This window comes from Pimephales promelas, chromosome 11 (assembly GCF_988280905.1).
Source record: "Pimephales promelas chromosome 11, fPimPro1.hap1.1, whole genome shotgun sequence".
In the NCBI taxonomy this organism is placed as follows: Eukaryota; Metazoa; Chordata; class Actinopteri; order Cypriniformes; family Leuciscidae; genus Pimephales; species Pimephales promelas.
Genome location: NC_142779.1, coordinates 13,182,961 through 13,200,858, shown reverse-complemented (window position 1 = coordinate 13,200,858; position 17,898 = coordinate 13,182,961). Strand labels below are relative to the sequence as shown.

The following is a 17,898-nucleotide window of genomic DNA, read 5'->3' as shown; positions in this document are numbered from 1 at the left end:
TGTCAGGTGAGCTACCGAGCAAGTTTACTGAATCAGAAAAGCAAAAATGCAAATTTCAAAAGTAGTTACAAATTTCTTCACAAAAGAACTAGTGAAGTTAGAAAATAACTTGTGCAATAAATGGTGTTTTTAAAGTATCATAAAATGTCTACTTCTAATGTTTTTATAGCCAATCCAAAACACTGTTCTTGAAAATTAACACAAAATACACAAAACACCTGGACTAAACTTTACTATTGTCAAAGGGAACTGCAGGATAACAAAGAAATCTGGTGCTGCTCAAACTATGTTGAAAACATATATAACAGAGCAATACAATACAGCAATACAACAAGATGCAGGCCACATGTTATAAAGCTCTTAAGGGGAATTCTGACATCTCTCTAGAGGTTTAGCATTCAAAATCCTCAGGTCATCAGTGTGCCTGACGCTTCAGAGTTCAATACAGTGAATGTGCTTCCTGCACATTATAATGAAAAGCAGGTCACTGCCCCAGGCACTGGCAGTTCATTTACACAGAATTCAATGCAAATGCATTTGAGCAATTCAGTAACACTGGACTCATAATTTATAGCACATTAAAACATTGAAGACTGGCAGAAAATGTTTTTTGACAATGTTATGGATTTAAAGGAGTAGTTCACTTTTAAAAAAAACTTTTGCTGATAATTTACTCAACCCCATGTCATCCAAGATGTTCACGTCTTTCTTTCTTCAGGTTTTTGATTAAAACATTCCAGGATTTTCTCCATATAATGGACTTCATTGGGTACCAAACGGTTCAAGGTCCAAATGAGAGCTTCAGTGCAGCTTCAAAAGGCTTTAACGACACCAGACGATGAATAAGGGTCTTATATAGGACCCTTCGAGTCATGACTCAAAAAAAGATTTGTTCATTTTGATGGTTGAACAAGAGAGTCACGAATGCTCATTACAAGATAAGACCCTTATTCATCGTCTGGTGTCGTTAAAGCCCTTTGAAGCTGCACTGAAGACCTTGAAACTGTTGGAGTCCATTGAAGTCCATTATTTGGAGAAAAATCCTGGAATGTTTTTATCAAAAACCTTAATTTCTTTTCGACTGAAGAAAGAAAGAGCTGGACATCTTGGATGACATGGGCGTAAGTAAATTATCAGCAAAAGTTTTTTTTTTAAAAGTTAACTACTCCTTTAAATCTTCCATGGGGAGCTTAGATTAAGCACATGTTAAAGGAATACAAAACAGACAGTGGGATTACAGTCAAGAAGAGTGCTTAATGAAAGTATAAGCTACACTTGCTCCTAACTGGTGAAAGTTATCTCCATAAGGCTCGGTTACACAGGACACTGCCTTTATCCAAACTACACACTGCAGCTAAATACAGTTGTAACCTCTCTTCGGCTTGCTTAATCCTGCTCTGAAAACAGCGCTTGGTTAATTATGAGTGTGACTGATAGTATTTTACAAACAAATTAACTTCTGAGTGGCACTAAACGGAGAAAGATGCTTTTTCGTCCGTTTTACATTTTAAAAACAATTCATTATCCACTGTTATTGTATAGGAAAATGTCAAAATGTCTTTTTTATGTTCTACAGAAAAAGTCATGTGCGTTTGTAACGGCATGAGGCCGAGTAAATAATTACATAATAGTCATTTTCGGTGAACTCGCTCATTAAAATCAAATATTGCGTAAAAACTAAAGGTTTGAAAACATAAATGTTTTTAAACCATAACAGGTGCTGGAAAGCATATCAATTTGTCAAAAATGACCTCTAATGAGGTGATGAGTATGAACTCTCAGCTCTCTGATCCAACAAAGCACTGTAAAAGCACACAACCTAATCTGGATTATCAACTAAATTAGATGTGTCTCTAATCCGCAATTGCCAAACTCTTGCTTAAACACTTGATTCCAGACCGGCAGGACACACAAACCAGTACGTCTTCCATAATAACTACTGATCATATTGTGAAAGAATCATTAAAGTATATGTTTTATTTTATTGTTGACCTTGTAATCTTTAATTAAAATATCATAACCTTCTGGTGAAACGACAGACTTCTCTCTGATGACGCAGGACTTCTCCAATCACAGAGCTTGTTTGAGAATTGAGATAAGCAAAATCTGCGCAGAACCACTCAACGGTGATCACCGCGAGATGAATGCTGGTTATATAGGTGGTCCAAAAGCTTGATGGGAAATGACTTTCTAACGACACAGCTTTATGCTCATTGGTTTAAACACAACCATGGTGTATTGTCCCTTTTCTAAAATGTTTGATTTTAAAAAATGTGTGAATATTCCCAAACTTTCAAGTCTATGGGATATGTATTGTTGTCATATTTCTAAAATAAAATAAAGTTTTAATAAAAAAATAAATAAATCTAAAATACATGTCTGTGTTAAATAAAATAAAAATTCAACACAGACATGTATTTTAGATTTATTTATTTTTTTATTAAAACTTTATTTTATTTGTTACACATTACATAGTTACTGTAGTAAAAAATATAACATAATTATATGCAATTACCACTAAACCAAACCCTAATCTTAAAATTAATCCTATAAGTACATAATTAATTATTATTTTCAATACTTAATATGTATAATTACACAGTAACACTGACAGCTTCAGATAAAGTGTAACCGCAAGTATGGGTGTCTTGTTCATCATTTATTTTCACAAGTGTCAAACTTAAATGACATCAAATTTATTAGCAACCCAGCGAATGAGCATGAATCATGAGATATCCGCCTTGCTCTCGAAGGTGTCTGATGCACAACACAGAGTGAAGTGTCAGACTTGTCTGCACTTATTTTACTCCTCCCCTCAATACACCCACCTACTGCACTCTAAAAAATGCTGGGTTGTTTTAACCCAATTTTGGGTAAAATATGGACAAACCCAGCCATTGGGTTAAAAATGTAATTTAAAAATGTAACCCAATGGCTGGGTTTGTCCATATTTTACCCAAAATTGGGTTAAAACAACCCAGCATTTTTTAGAGTGTGACATCTGAATTCCAGGCGAGGTCATCTCAAACAAGCCTATTTAGTCCGGTGGTTCCCATCCCTGGTTCTGGAGTACCCGAAACTCTGCACATTTTGTATGTCTCCCTAATCAAACAAACCTGATTTAACTCATCAGCTCATAAGTAGATGAGCTACTTCAAAATCTGAAGAGTACTTTTCAATTAGAAGTCTGCATCCTAGTGAGAGTGGACTTTGTTTGATGAATAGATATTATAAAGCATTACTAGGATGCAGCATTCAAATTGAGAAACAACCCAAATGGTTGTGTCAGATTAGAGAGACATCTAAAATGTGAACTTATTGAGGTACTCCAGAACCAGTGTTGGAAATCACTGATTTAGTCAGTTTAAACCCCGCTCACATCTCAAAGTACAACCAACAATGAGTGAAATGATGTCCCGTCATTAGAAATGATCTGTACTTTTGTTTCAACACAACTTAAACAAAACAAAAACATTAATTCAGTAATTGTATAGCCGCAAATGATACAGGTGTGTTTTGACCAAGCCAAATTTTCCTTTGAATTCATGCGATCATGTGTTTCACATAAGGATGAAAAAGCTGATCCCTTGAATTTGCCACATTGACCAACAGAAAAATGCTTGGTTTAAAAGTGACCTTAGTGTGAATTGTGCTTCATGAATTGTTTCAATACTGGCAATGGACATTATTTTTCCCACTAATGTGCCTGCACTTTAAGTTGTGCATTTTTGAAGTAACTGAAAAGTTGTTTGAAAACACTGTTGAATTGCAGATATACTTGTAAAGATACTAACCCCCTTTCCTTTGACCTTCTTTGTGTGTTTAAGCCTTTCTTAATGGGTCACAATTAACTGTTGATTATTATCGCAACAATCATTCCATAAAAAAATATTTTAGCTTTGGCAGATGCAACAGACTGCATCAGCTTGCACTATACATTTCTATTTTTAGCCCTTTATTTACTAGAGAAAACCCCCTCTGAAAGCCAGAGCCACAGGTAACCAAATAAAAAATAGATAACTATTTAATCTTTAGTTAATACAAATCTAGCTGTAGTACTGTACAAAACACCAAGTAATTAGGATACTGTACCTTATATAACCGAACAACGCAGCAGCATGTCTCAAAGGTTTTAGAAAACAGTCAACACCAAAACAAAAATGCATAGTTTACACGGGGCGATTACAGAAAACTATCAACACGCTTGTTTAAAACATTAAATATTTTGCATCCAGAGAACGGGCTTCTACAGGTGGCAGGTTGTGTTTACATATATGCCATGCCAAGTTTGTAGACTTAGGATAGCCTACACTGTGCAAAACAAACAGGTTAACGTTACTGCTGCTTAGATCAGTAGATGCAAGTCATACACGCTTGCAGGAACGACCCACACCAAAACAAAAAATGACCAGTCAAAACACGACTTTATGTTGATAATTCAATAGAAACGTCAACTCACCCTTCTGAAGGACTTGTACTCTCCGGTTAAATGAGTGTAAATTAGTGGGTGCTCAGCGGATTTATTCTCGAACGCGTTGACATTATTTCAGTGCTTTCTGCATGCATCGCTAGTCGACATGAATTCACATGGCACTTTTTAAGCGTCCCGTGCCTCATCAGCCTGAGAAAAAGAAGTAAACAGTTGCACATACGAGAGTCAGACTTCACAGTGCTCCTAAAAGTAGTGGTAGGCAGGTTGCCTTCGGTGACTCTGCGCGTGGCCGCACGCCGCAGTTGCGAGACAGGATTTGATTGATAGGTTGTTCTGTGAGTCGAGGCGGAATCCCAGTTTGTATGTCCCGCCCCCTCTGGTAGAATCAACCAATCAAAACGCAGAACGAGGCTGCTGTTCGACATGTTATTTACAGAGCCTAGTAGTAATGTGGTATTTACAGCACGATGAAAAAGTGACGGAGCAAAATCTGAGCTCATAAATCAGTCTAAAAGTCGTGTCATACTGACAAATTATGCATGTGGAAAATATCTGGACTTTTAAATGTATATTTAAAATATATAATATGCGTCGCTCCAATACGGCTACTTGAAGCGTCAATGGTCATTTCTAGCGGACTTTAGATGGCCAGAGTTGAGTTCTTCAAGGCCCAGAGACTAAGAAAAGGCGACAGCATGCTCTGGCAAGATGCCCACCAACAGCTTGGCTCAATCTTTCTTGTTACAAGTTCAATCTCTGCTGCATAACAGGAAATGGAGTGTTCAAAAAAAGCCTGCCACTGCGGAAAATATGAAGGATAAAAAAAGCAGGGAAAGTGGTGAAAGATGTGTTTTCTTTCACATGCTTGATCTTCAGTGAATTCACCGGTAAAGGAAAATATGGAGTGTTAACTTCTAATGTTTGACTAAATGGGACAAAGAGCCAAGAAATTCTACCTACGTGTGTGTGCCACAGTTGATGGAGCGTGTCTGATGGAATAAGTGCAAACAGTCATTAATCTTGGGAGTCGGACATTTGATTTCAGGTTTTCGGGGTAAAGCTTGCTGCCCTGACATGCCCATTATCTGATGATTATGACATGCTCATTATCTGATGATTATTAATGATAAGTATAGTAGCCTATAGGTACGTACTGTTATAAATCTCATTGAGTTAAGTCACTTCATAAATCACCATGCAGGTATGAAAATTACTTTTATTAGAATAAAAAAAGTGAAGAAGAACTTTTTTTTCTGTGTATCATACAATATTCTTTGCATATATAATAATAAGCAGCAATGATCAGTTGTGCCTGATGGTTAACAATCACTCAAACAGAGAAAGAACTTTGCTAAACAAAAGAATGCCATCTGGTGGTTTGAGAATATTATTACACTCGTGAGGAGTAACGTCACTCTTACGTAAACATAATGGCATATTATGTTGCCTGTCTATTCACATGTGTCTAGTTTTTTTTTAACAATCAAAATACAGCTTTGAACCACTCAACTAATCTTGCTTATAATGTAGCCTACAGATTACTGTGAACATAAAATATACCTGTATAAGTACAGGGAACACTTTACAATAAGGTCTCATTTGTTAAACTAACAATGAGAATTAAATGTGTTACTATTTTTATTAATCTTTGTTAATGTTAGCTAATAAAATCCAGCTGTTCATTGTTTCTTCATGTTAGTTCCCTGTGCATTAATGTTCACACAAACATTTTTCATAATATTTTAGTTAATGTTGAAATTAACATTATAACCAAGATTAATACATGTTGTAGACATACATGTTAAGCATGCTAATGATGAAACCTTACTGTAAAGTGCTACCAAGTATGTTTATTTTTAACATTGCTAAATTACATATGCGTTATTTTGGGATGGAAGTCAATTTTAATCCAATTGTTCTACAGATGTGGTCTGATTTTACATCAAATCAGATGTTTATTTACCCTCTTTCTTGTTGTATTGCACGCAATACTTTTAACAATAGTATACCTTTAATGCAAGCGACTTTTGAAGATTATTTTCAGTGTACAAGACATAGTGGACCTTACTGTAAAACCTTCACAGTCTTGTTCTGTCCAAGCCTCCTCACAGTGGGGTTCAGTATATTATAGCAAAGACTGGAGAGCAAACTCAGCTTCCTGTGCTCCTGGTTTGGCAGCTGTGAAATGTTATTTTTGGAACAAAATAGTTGAGGTTCAGGGGAAAGGAATTGCAGACAGCTAAACCGAATTTACATCTTAGGCTCTTTCATTTGGGGAAAATTATCAATGCAAAATCTTTACACAATAGATAGATAGATAGATAGATAGATAGATAGATAGATAGATAGATAGATAGATAGATAGATAGATAGATAGATAGATAGATAGATAGATAGATAGATAGATAGATAGATAGATAGATAGATATTTCAGCATATGAAATAACCCAACAATAATAATAATACCAACAACAATAAAATGAATACACTGATTCTGAAACTCTTTGCCTTATTGCAATTTATTAGCACAAAAAATGGAAAAAGCACTCATATCACCCAATAATAAAAAATATGCTAATAATAATGATAATATTTCATTGATTGGTTTTAGATATCAGCAACCCTTTGCCTTGTTGCATCATTTCATCGTGGTCCAGAAGTGCGCATGCCCTGAGTCTTTTATCTTTGAAAGGACCCTCGCCATTGGTGGATTAGCACATGTCTATAAGTGCCGGCCGGTTTTTACAAGCGCTCTCCACTCCGCTCCGCTCCGTTCGCGCGCACGCCGCTGATGAAAAGAGCCTGGTTGGTACCTCGGAAATACTGAGCGTGAAGAGAAAATCATGGAGGAGAAGAAGAGCGAAAGCAATGGGCACGCCGGGCACAAAAGCCTGTTGCCAGCAGTCTCAATTAAATCAGAAAATAAAAGCTTTAAAGACAGGTTAATAGGCTTCCTCAAAAGAAATCTCTTAGTGATCCTGACGGTGTCCGGGGTTCTGGTGGGCGTAGGACTCGGGATGATGGTCCGGAACATGAATCTCACCCGCGCGCAGATGACTTATTTCGCCTTCCCCGGGGAGATGCTGCTGAGGATGCTCAAGATGATCATCCTTCCTTTAGTGGTTTGCAGTTTGATCTCTGGTGCTGCGAGTCTGGACACGCGCTCGCTGGGAAAGCTCGGCGGGATCGCCGTGTCTTACTTTCTGGTGACCACTCTGATCGCCTCATCCATCGGGGTCGCGCTCGCCTTCATCATCAAACCCGGCGTGGGAGCCGGAGCGCTGAACAGCAACAACTTGGGGCTGGAAGGCTTGAGCTCCAACAAAGAGACAGCGGATTCGTTTTTAGACCTGGCAAGGTAGCTATCATTTTGGTTATGAAAATTACTGATAGCCTATCATTTAGTAAAAATTGGTGATAAAAATATAATTCAACGTGTGAAAGAAAGCAGACCTATGACAGCAACTAATCCGCTTCTGCAGGGTGTTTAACGATGTACTGTAGCCTATACTGTATGTCCCACTCACACACACACACACTCGAATGCGTGTAGATCATGTGACAATAATCTAATTCTTTCTTTCTTTCTTTCTTTCTTTCTTTCTTTCTTTCTTTCTTTCTTTCTTTCTTTCTTTCTTTCTTTCTTTCTTTCTTTCTTTCTTTCTTTCTTTCTTTCTTTCTTTCTTTTAAGCTATTTAAGTCACCAACTGTTGTGCATTTAATTATTGCTCCTGGCATGGAAAGAAGAGGTGGAAAAACACCTGGAAAAATTCTCACATTTCTGGCAAAAAGAGAATGTTTTAGACATAAAGCATTTAGGGAGTTCAGCACAATTGGGACATCAAGTAAAGTATGAGAAAATGTTATATAAAATGTTTATAATGTTTAAATGTTTATAACCTATACAAATTAAATAATTAAATGTTACTAATCAATAAATAACTGTCACAAATAAGGATCATTGTCATTCTGAAAATGTAATTTGACTCATAATGGACATCATCACGTTTCAATATGTAAATCCATCAACAAATTGAACTGATCCTCTAAAAATGACAAATCATTGACTCTAAACTTAATGGATTTAATTGTTTTAAGTGGCATATTTCTTATATCTCAATGTGTGACACTTTCTGAAACTTTTCTGATTGATTTTGACCATTATGTGTCATACTATAAACCTGGCTAGCCCAATTGTTGCTGTGCTATAAGACCAAAATTAGGCTATGGCTGCCTAAGAGTTACCATTCTGATGCTGGTTTTACATGATTTTTTTTTTGCAGGATATGGTCTTCATTCATCCAAGTTGATCTAGTTGATGGACAAAATGGATGGACTACCAGCTGGGGTCGCAATCGACCTGGTAGATCTGTAGGGTTGAGAGATCACCATGGATCAGTAACAAATCAAATCAGCTACAAAATGGCAAACAAATATTTTGTTTTTCCAGCAGGAACATAATTGTGTGACGATTTTATTTTTCATAAAAGGAAATTTTTATTTTACATTACATTTACATTTTTCTAAATTCCAGCTAACATGTTTGCTATTACCTTAACATAATAGTCATGCTTTTTCCACTAATCAGTAATTTACAATAAATTACATCAAATTTAATCACAAAAATACATTATTAAATGAACATACACAAACATTATTTTTCATCCTATTTGGACCAAATGTGCACATATCTTGAAACCTGAAATCTTTTAGTAAAAAGTCTTTAAAGTTTCTCTTGTTGAAGTATAAATCTTCTATGCAATTATGTAATCAGAACTTGAAGAATGACTGTATAATAGGCTTGCATGAACCTGGAGAAAACACACTCCATTTTGCCTCAATGTTCACAGGGTTACTAGATTAATCCTCTTTTAACTCAGGTCATATGATGAAAAAGAACTAAAAACTAATCCATTCTGTAGCCTGAGTGACTGAATATCTGTTTAGATAAAGAAATTGATCTGCATAGATCAATGCAAAACTTCCTTTACAGGTCCATCACGATCCAAACGGGTGGGAATTTAGCAATGGAACACCAGTGGTGTCCATCTGTGATGATAAGAGCCCATTTCACGTGTCTGCATCACTGGTTTATCTTTCTTGCTTGTTTTTCCTTTTCAGAAACCTGTTTCCATCCAACCTGGTGGCTGCAGCTTTCCGCTCAGTGAGTTACTTTTTTATATACACACACACGCACGCACACACGCGGTTATGTCCTGAATGAATATTTGTAGATCACTTGTTAACAGCTCCTTCATCTCTAATTGAGAGAGTCACAAAATGGAGTGACCATTTTGTCCCTTCTCAATAAATAGCTCCCATCCTTTCTCACCACTAAGCAACCAGGCAGTTACCATAGAAGGCTGATTCCAATCCTTGGTGCCTGGCAACCTGGCTTAGTTCACTGAGTTATACCACACATCAGCTGCTTAACAGTGAGCACACTCTGCTCAAAGGAAGGTCATGGGGTTCTGTGGACTGGGTGGGAGATAACATCTCTGTCCCCAGACTGGAGCATGTGCATGACCTCACTGACACAAACTGAACAGGGTACCCAGTTATCCATTTGCAAAAAAAAAAAAAAGTTTTTTCTAAAGGCCAGAGTAGCTTTAGAAAGAGAAACAGGGTCATTAGGTGAAAATAATGGGATGTTTCTTTTGGAGAATGTTTCTTTATCCAGTGGGATTTCCATCAACACTTACCTGGATGGAGTCCAGATGTAGGCTTTAAAGAAGATGAGACAGGGATTAGTAGGATTATACAGAAATGCCTGGGAATTATTTGAATGGCTAGTTACATATGAACTTGTCCAAACTATTTTTTGAAGATCTATTCCAGATTGCCTTAATTATCTTTAACTGAAATATGTTTATAGAAAAAATTTTGCCATCAAATGTAAGTCAACATCAGAATCACAGTGTAAATTCATCTCATTATGGATATGTGAACCTTTAACAGGCGAGTTTCTGCTTTCCACTATACACTGATTTTTATATGTAAACATATTTTGGTCTATTTAAACATAAGCTACCCAGATAGCAAATGACATCTGGCCCAGTTGTGGCCCACATCCCGCATGGCGTACCGACGATGACTCAACCTGGGTGTGGCTGGGTAATGGCATCTGGGACATCTATCAACACTGCGCTAATATCTAGCTTTTTTACGATGAAGTTGAACTTAACTTAAACTAAGTTCAACTTTTAAGATCCCGTGTTCTTTTCTATTCCTTAGTAGTAAAATGTCTCACATTTTTTTTAAAGGCAAAAATGCAATCTGTGAGAAAAGCACCATGCTATTCTAAACTTTTCAAAAAGGCATGAAATGGAAGTAGTGATTGTTTTTTTTCTTCCCTATTGTGCATATATCCGGGTAAAAAGCCTTCTCGAATGAGAAAAAATTTAGGGCGAGACTTGATTTTGTTAATGGGGAAATGATTGGATTGGATCTCATTAGAGTGCACACTGGTAAACAAGAAATATTGTTGCAAGAGGAAGGGGAAGTTATTTTGATTAAAGATTACGAAGGCACATTAATAAAAAATAATAATAATGTGCACTGATAAATAATTTATAATAAATACTGCAACATTCCATTAAAAAAAAATGTCATTGTGACTTTAACACCACTCCCCTAAGATTTTACTGCATTTTTACATTGCTGAAAAGAAGTTGCATTAATTCAATAGTTCAGTGCCACTGCCACCTCACGTTTTTTAACCTACTCCCTTCGTACTGTTGAGGTAGGAAGTAGACGGAAACTAAACTGAGTGGCTTAGCTCATAGAATTGGATTTTTTGAGAGACAGGGGTTCTGAATAGGAGAACTGTGGGGGGATCACTTTCATTGTCTCTGTTTGTACAAGTCTCAAAGTCCTCTTCAGCTAAACTTTAAATGCTGCTTTTGTGAGTATTTTGGCACTAGACATGCACAGAAACACACTCAGTGCAGTGAAATAATCCAATGCATCCCAGTTCATGAAGCCGCACACGGAACGGGTTGAAATCGGCCAGAATAGCTCTTTGATAAGCACTGCATGTAGCTCATAATGTTTTCTTGTGTTGTCTTTTACTTTTGTCACAGTATATCACTGATTACAAAATGGTTCTTGTTGGAAATGGAACAAATGGAACCCTCATTTACCAGAAGGTACGTGATCTCTTTATATTTTCTAATAATAATTTTATTTAAAAATGATACATTTTTATGTTACGATAATGATCCATTTAATAATTATAACATTATTAACATTAATGTTCTTTAATATAATGTAATTATTAATAGCATTAGGTCCTTCCTTTTCCTTTATTAAGCATAACATCAACACATTTCACTTGCTGACATGTCAATTTAACCCTGTAATTTTGCATTTAAAAACAAAAACTCAAGTCCAGTTAGGGCTTCTTTGCTGGTTTGTCTCAGACCACTAGTGTATGGGTCTTTGGCAGCCTTGAATTAGCTTGCTGTTTGCACAGGGCCATGGTGGACGCAGCCGGTTTTGCTGCCCCTGTCCTACTGAGCACTCGAGCAGCTGGAGATGGCTAGCCTTTCCCAGAGGGCCTCCCATGCGTCTGCATTCTAATCGCAGCAATGTGCTTGTAGAAGGACTCAGGATGATATTCACATTTCAAATAATTATCTAATGAATATTTGTCCTTATAGTAGTACAGTCAGCCTCAAATAAATGACCTTCATTCACAAAGTTTATATGTCTAGCCCAAGACATACAGTATAGCCCTATTTTTTAAGCAATTGTGCTTTTAAAAGACGTCTAATAGAGTGCCGAAGTTACGATGTCACTTTGTAGGCGCTAAAGTCTATGGTTTTTTGAATGGGTTTTTGCTAAATCGCATGAAATAAGGCCTGTGGTTAACAAAGCCTCTAAATATTTTCACATTTTGATCAATGACATAAAACACACCAGTTATTAACCTGCTTGTGGTTTTTTAAACTTTATTGTGTCTGCTTGTGTTTTTTTAAATGTTTATATAGGCTTCAAAATGTATACATTTTGGATTAACTTGTAAAGATTATCATGATAGACAAAACGTGTAAGGGTCACAACTCTTTGGGAAAGAAAGGGAAAAGCTCTGTTGTAGTTTAAAACTATTAGATCTGCCCAGAGTCACTCTGGATCTACCATAACCAGTCGCTAACGTTTGGACATACGTCACAACTCAAACTAGCGCACCTCAACATCATCGTTCTCAGCCACTCCCTCTGTTCACTGATTGGACCGGTAAAATTTTGATTCAAATTCAAGGTTATTTTTACTAGAAGTGGGGTACTTATAGTCAGACTATATTGGGTCTATAGTTAACCTAGACGGTGAATTGACAACTATTGCTGGCTGGGTTGTATATTTGTTCACTGTGAATTTTACCTAATTTGATTGATTTAAGACACTTTAATGTTTAAATCTATTCCATCAGTATTATCTTCAAATTCAGAGCAAAAGGCAAATAAAAATTCACAGATGGAAATGAACTACTCTATTTAGTGCCATATGTGATTAGCCTTTGTATAAATCTTTGGGTCTTCATTACATCCTGGCTCAGCTAAAATGTCTCGTATCTGTTGGTGCATGGGTAAATTTGTGGGCAATCCCTCAGAACGCTTGAGGTCCATAATTGCTTAAGTAGGGCTTACAGAACAACCAGTGCTGTGTGCCAAGTGATGAGCCATGCCTGAATGTGTGATAAATCCCAGAACAAGAGAGGGATTCTGTTGAACAGTAGCTCAGTCCCGTCAGATCTTCATCACCTGTGACCCCACAGCCATAAACGCTGAGGAAAAGTCTGTCTGACAGCCAAGCTTCATGACGTTTTTGGCTTTTGAAAGTCACTTGTCCATGAACAACAGTCATATCAAGTTCAGTGACATTGCATCAGTGAGTGAGCAATAAGTTCAAATAGGTAACTTAAATTCAGCATTTATCAAAGCACATTAATACGTCACATTTTATTGCTTAAAATAATGTTAGAATCAGATTTGTTTTGCTGTTGCATTTTTTCACCTTTAACCAATTCTGTCAACTGTATGCTGCCAAGAAAACATTGAAAAGGCTGAGCGGCAATATCCTAATAGTTAAATGTGTACTTATGTAAGCCACTTTATAACAATGACAAACATGTTTTGGTGGGTTTCAGGTTCCCTATGGAACAGATGCAGATGGAATGAATATTCTGGGCCTTGTTCTCTTTGCTATGGTTTTTGGAGTTGCTTTGAGAAAGCTTGGTACAGAGGGAGAAGAGCTCATTCGCTTTTTCAATGCCTTTAATGAAGCCACTATGGTATTGGTGTCATGGATCATGTGGTAAGTAAATGTCTTTGATCAAATGCCTTAATGTAATACAATATAATGTATTACATATTTTGTCCCCATGATATATAATAGGGACATGAGGAAAAAAATATACTTATATTCTAATGCGAAACTTTTTATATAAGTTGCATTATGCACATGATGTCTGATACATTTTGTTTTTTTTTATCCTTCAGGTATGTGCCATTTGGCATCATGTTCTTGGTTGGCAGTAAGATTGTGGAAATGGAAGATGTGGTTCTGTTGGTCACTAGTTTGGGGAAGTACATTTTTGCTTCTATCCTGGGGCATGTCATCCATGGTGGCATTGTCTTACCTCTTATCTACTTTGGGTTCACTCGTGAAAACCCCTTCAGTTTCCTGTCAGGCCTTATCACACCTTTCACCACAGCCTTTGCTACCTGCTCCAGGTAATTTGTTCTATTTCATTTGTAGTCCTAAAAACAGATTTAGTTGAGCTAACCTACATTCTTTTTTCTATAAGCAAAAAAAAAAAAAAAGTTTAATACAGCCAATAATGCAGTTTTAATGTTTGGGTTAATTCGTTTCCCAGAATGTGACTAAAAAGCTTTGTTTTCTTTTAGTGGAAATACAAAAACCTTGATATGTTGGCAAAGGAATAAATTCTGGAATGTTCTTTTCCATAATTTGATGGTTCATTTGCAGTCTCAGTCCTCAGACCAATCCAAAGCAGGGTTGTTATTGTTAACTAAAACTAATGCAAAATGATTATGTTAACTGAAATAAAGTTGAAATAAAGTTAAATGTAAATATTACATGAAAAACGTAAACTTTAAAAAATGTAGAAATGTTTGCAACTACTTGAAATAAATACGTTGAAGTAATAAATCAAAAGCCTATATCAAAATGACTAAAAACTAAAATAAAATAAAGCTAATTCAGAGCAATAAATACTATAATAGTACATAAGTACTACTAAAATAACACTGATTCAAAGTCATTATGTAATGGTCCTGATGTTAGTAAAAGTTGGTTATATACCCTTTTTCCCAGCAATAGAATGGCTATGACCATTATTACATCTATTTTGCCATTAGATACTCAAACCTTGACTATTTTCTGTGCCTGTGCAGCTCAGCAACCCTACCCACCATGATGAAATGTGTAGAGGAGAACAACGGTGTTGACAAACGAATCAGTCGGTTTATTTTACCGATTGGAGCCACTGTCAACATGGACGGAGCAGCCATTTTCCAGTGCGTTGCTGCTGTGTTTATTGCCCAGCTCAACAACGTTGAACTCAACGCCGGCCAGATCTTCACAATCCTGTGAGAGTACATCCCTATGAGGTCTTTCTTCAATCAGCAGGAGTATTCATAGATACTGTGAACATTCCTATATCTACTGTATAAGGCAGAGATGCTAAGCTTCTAAATTTAATATATCTAAATTTAAAAGCAACGCACACCCACTTTCTGCAGCCTGTCCCAGTGTGACGGGTTATGCAGTAATGGGTGATACAGAACTGAAGCTCTGATGGAAGGATGAATGTTGATAACTTTTAATGAACTTTTAGTCTTATAATGACTCACCCTCATGTCGTTCCAAGCCCGTAAGACATCTTCAGAACACAGTATAAGATATTTTAGATTTAGTCCGAGAGTTTTCTGTCCCTCCATTGAAAATGTGTACAGTATACTGTCATTGTCCAGAAAGGAAATAAAGACATCATAAAAGTAGTCCATGTGACATCAGTGGGTTAGTTAGAATTTGTCCCTGTAGTAAGTGTACCATTGGTCACTGTCTGATAAATGAATGCACTTTTGCTTTTTCACGTGTGCAGGGTGACAGCCACCGCTTCCAGCGTGGGAGCAGCAGGTATTCCAGCGGGTGGGATCATCACCATCGCTATCATTTTGGAGGCCATTGGTCTGCCCACCCATGACCTGTCACTCATGCTGGCTGTGGACTGGATTGTGTAAGTCAGACAACTATTCCCATTTTACTCATTCAAAAACATTGGTCTCAACCATGAAATTAATACATGATATCAATATTGTACTTAATACACTGATTAGTTACAATTAAACTCATATATCATGTATTTGCTGAGTGTTGTAATTTTGAGATGCCATATCAGTGACAAGTGCACATTCGGAAAGGGAATATAATCAATTGCATTGAATGTTTTTACTTTTTTTATACTATTTAAATGTATTTTTCTTATTAATAATGCTTCAGTAAGATTTTTTTAAATAAAAGAAGCATTACATTGATAAAAGTGACAGTAAATAATTTATATTTCAAATAAATGCTTTCCAAAATGGTTTCCACAAAAATATTAAGCAAAGCAACCTTTTTCAACATGAATCATGATAAGAAATGTTTCTTGAGCAGATATATATTCATTTTACATTTTAAAATGATTTAAATACAAAACAGTTATTCTAAATTATAATATTTCACATTATTTCTATTTTTTATCTAATAAATGCAGCCTTAAGCTATAAGAGTGTATCTATTTACAATATATATATATATATATATATATATATATATATATATATATATATAAAGCCAGGTCTTAATATACACACATCATGAAACCTGATAGCTTTACATTTTTTGTTCTTACGGGTCTTTTAAGACTTCTTATGAGAATTAGAAAAGTTATACTTCTATAATAAGAAACTAATATTCTGTATATGCATACAATAAATACATACAGTTTCAAACATAAGGACACAATGTAAAAATTTCAATGAAAATGCAAAACATTTCTTTTATCCAATGCAATTTGATGCAATTTGACCTTAGCATCGCTATAGCACCATGCTCTACTTGAGCTAGATGAAGGCATATAGAATTAGGAATTAGAAAAGAACAGAATTAGGATTTTCTAGCCCTTGAGTTAACAAACTCTGTGTCTGATGTGTGATCAGCGACCGGACCACCACAGTTGTGAACGTGGAGGGGGATGCCCTCGGTGCTGGAATACTTCACCATATCAATGAGCGGGAGATGAAGAAACAACAGCAGCAGCCTCAAGAGGAGCAGGAACTGCAAGAGGTGAAGGTGGAAGTAGTGCCTAATGTCAAGGCAGAAGAAGAAACCTCCCCTCTCGTCACACACCAGAACCAAGGAGAAAGCTCCTCACATGAAACACTAAATGAAAAGGACGGTCTGGAGTCTGTACTGTAATGTGTTGACTGTGATCTCCCATCTCTTTCTTCACACTTTTCTCTCTTTAAAAACCACTACATGATGAGTGTGAAGTTTACGTCAAACGTCAAGCTCATTCCTGTGAAAGGAACACTAATGGTCAGTTTGCTGTTTTACATATAGTTTGGACTGGTTTTTGTTATGATAATCTTATCCAACTGTGCCAAAATTATTTTTTATAATAAGATTGTGTTTGAGAAGATTGTGTGTCCCAGATTATATGCTAAATCAAAAAGGGAATATTTCCATTCTGTAAGCAGAGATGGGTAGTAATGGAAATCATTCACAGACCTCTGGCTCTGTTTGTTTTCTATATTTTGACTGACTGTGTGTTAAAATATTAACTATTTCAAAGATTCACCGGAAAGTATTTTCTGTAAATATTTGTGTCCCTACTGGCAAATCCTGGTATAGTCTGGTGATTTATTGGGGACTACCGGTAGCCTATATCAAAACTGCATGTGTGATTGTGAAGTAGCTTACTCCTGTGATTTCTAGCTGATTTTAGAGCTTGTAGGTTATGGTTGGTTTCAGTACATTCAAATCTGATTTAAGTGATTTAACGCCAAGCTCAGAGATAGAGACAAAACCCTGGGTCACATGTGATATTCAGCCTGATGATGAAACACTGTATGATCAAACATTTCCAGATAGACCTTCGTTCTCTACATAAATTTTTTTTTACCCAAGAACATCACCCATGGTATCTAGTGACATCTAGTGGTAAGTGGGATTATAAACAAAGAACTTGTGACTTTTTTTCGTAATCTGTTACAGATGTTTGACGAACTCTAAAATCCATTTACTGTATTAGTGTGTTTTATATGCATTACCTACATGTACGTTTTTCCACTGTATTTTAACTCTTAGTTATCTTGTTACCGGTGTGTCTGCTTACAATTAAATCCAAAGTATGTGTCTCTGATTTACATGCACATTTTCCTGCGTGTGACGGATAA

At 36.3% G+C, this 17,898-nt stretch overlaps 2 protein-coding genes across 2 annotated transcripts in view; one reads left to right on the top strand and one right to left on the bottom strand.

Moving 5' to 3' along the window:
* sertad2b (SERTA domain containing 2b) overlaps window positions 1-4,728 on the bottom strand; it is a 40,702-nt gene extending 35,974 nt beyond the window's left edge. The window contains exon 1 of the mRNA XM_039672936.2: window positions 4,460-4,728. The gene's annotated coding sequence lies outside the window, so the exon portion shown is untranslated. The remainder of the gene's footprint in view (window positions 1-4,459) is intronic.
* A 2,404-nt stretch (window positions 4,729-7,132) lies between these two features.
* slc1a4 (solute carrier family 1 member 4) lies at window positions 7,133-17,864 on the top strand. The gene is made up of 8 exons (XM_039672933.2): window positions 7,133-7,790; window positions 9,554-9,596; window positions 11,515-11,580; window positions 13,581-13,747; window positions 13,933-14,166; window positions 14,851-15,045; window positions 15,561-15,695; window positions 16,660-17,864. Exons 1-8 carry the CDS (start codon window positions 7,276-7,278, stop codon window positions 16,916-16,918), a joined length of 1,614 nt encoding a protein of 537 aa, XP_039528867.1. The 5' UTR covers window positions 7,133-7,275; the 3' UTR covers window positions 16,919-17,864.
* The last annotated feature ends 34 nt before the right edge of the window (window positions 17,865-17,898 follow it).

Coding starts and splice junctions, on each gene's coding strand:
- slc1a4 (XM_039672933.2), top strand. CDS start 7,276: ATGGAGGAGAAGAAGAGCGAAAGCAATGGGCACGCCGGGCACAAAAGC. Junction 9,597..11,514: donor TGGCTGCAGCTTTCCGCTCA/GTGAGTTACTTT, acceptor CTTTTGTCACAG/TATATCACTGATTACAAAAT. Junction 13,748..13,932: donor TTGGTGTCATGGATCATGTG/GTAAGTAAATGT, acceptor TTTATCCTTCAG/GTATGTGCCATTTGGCATCA.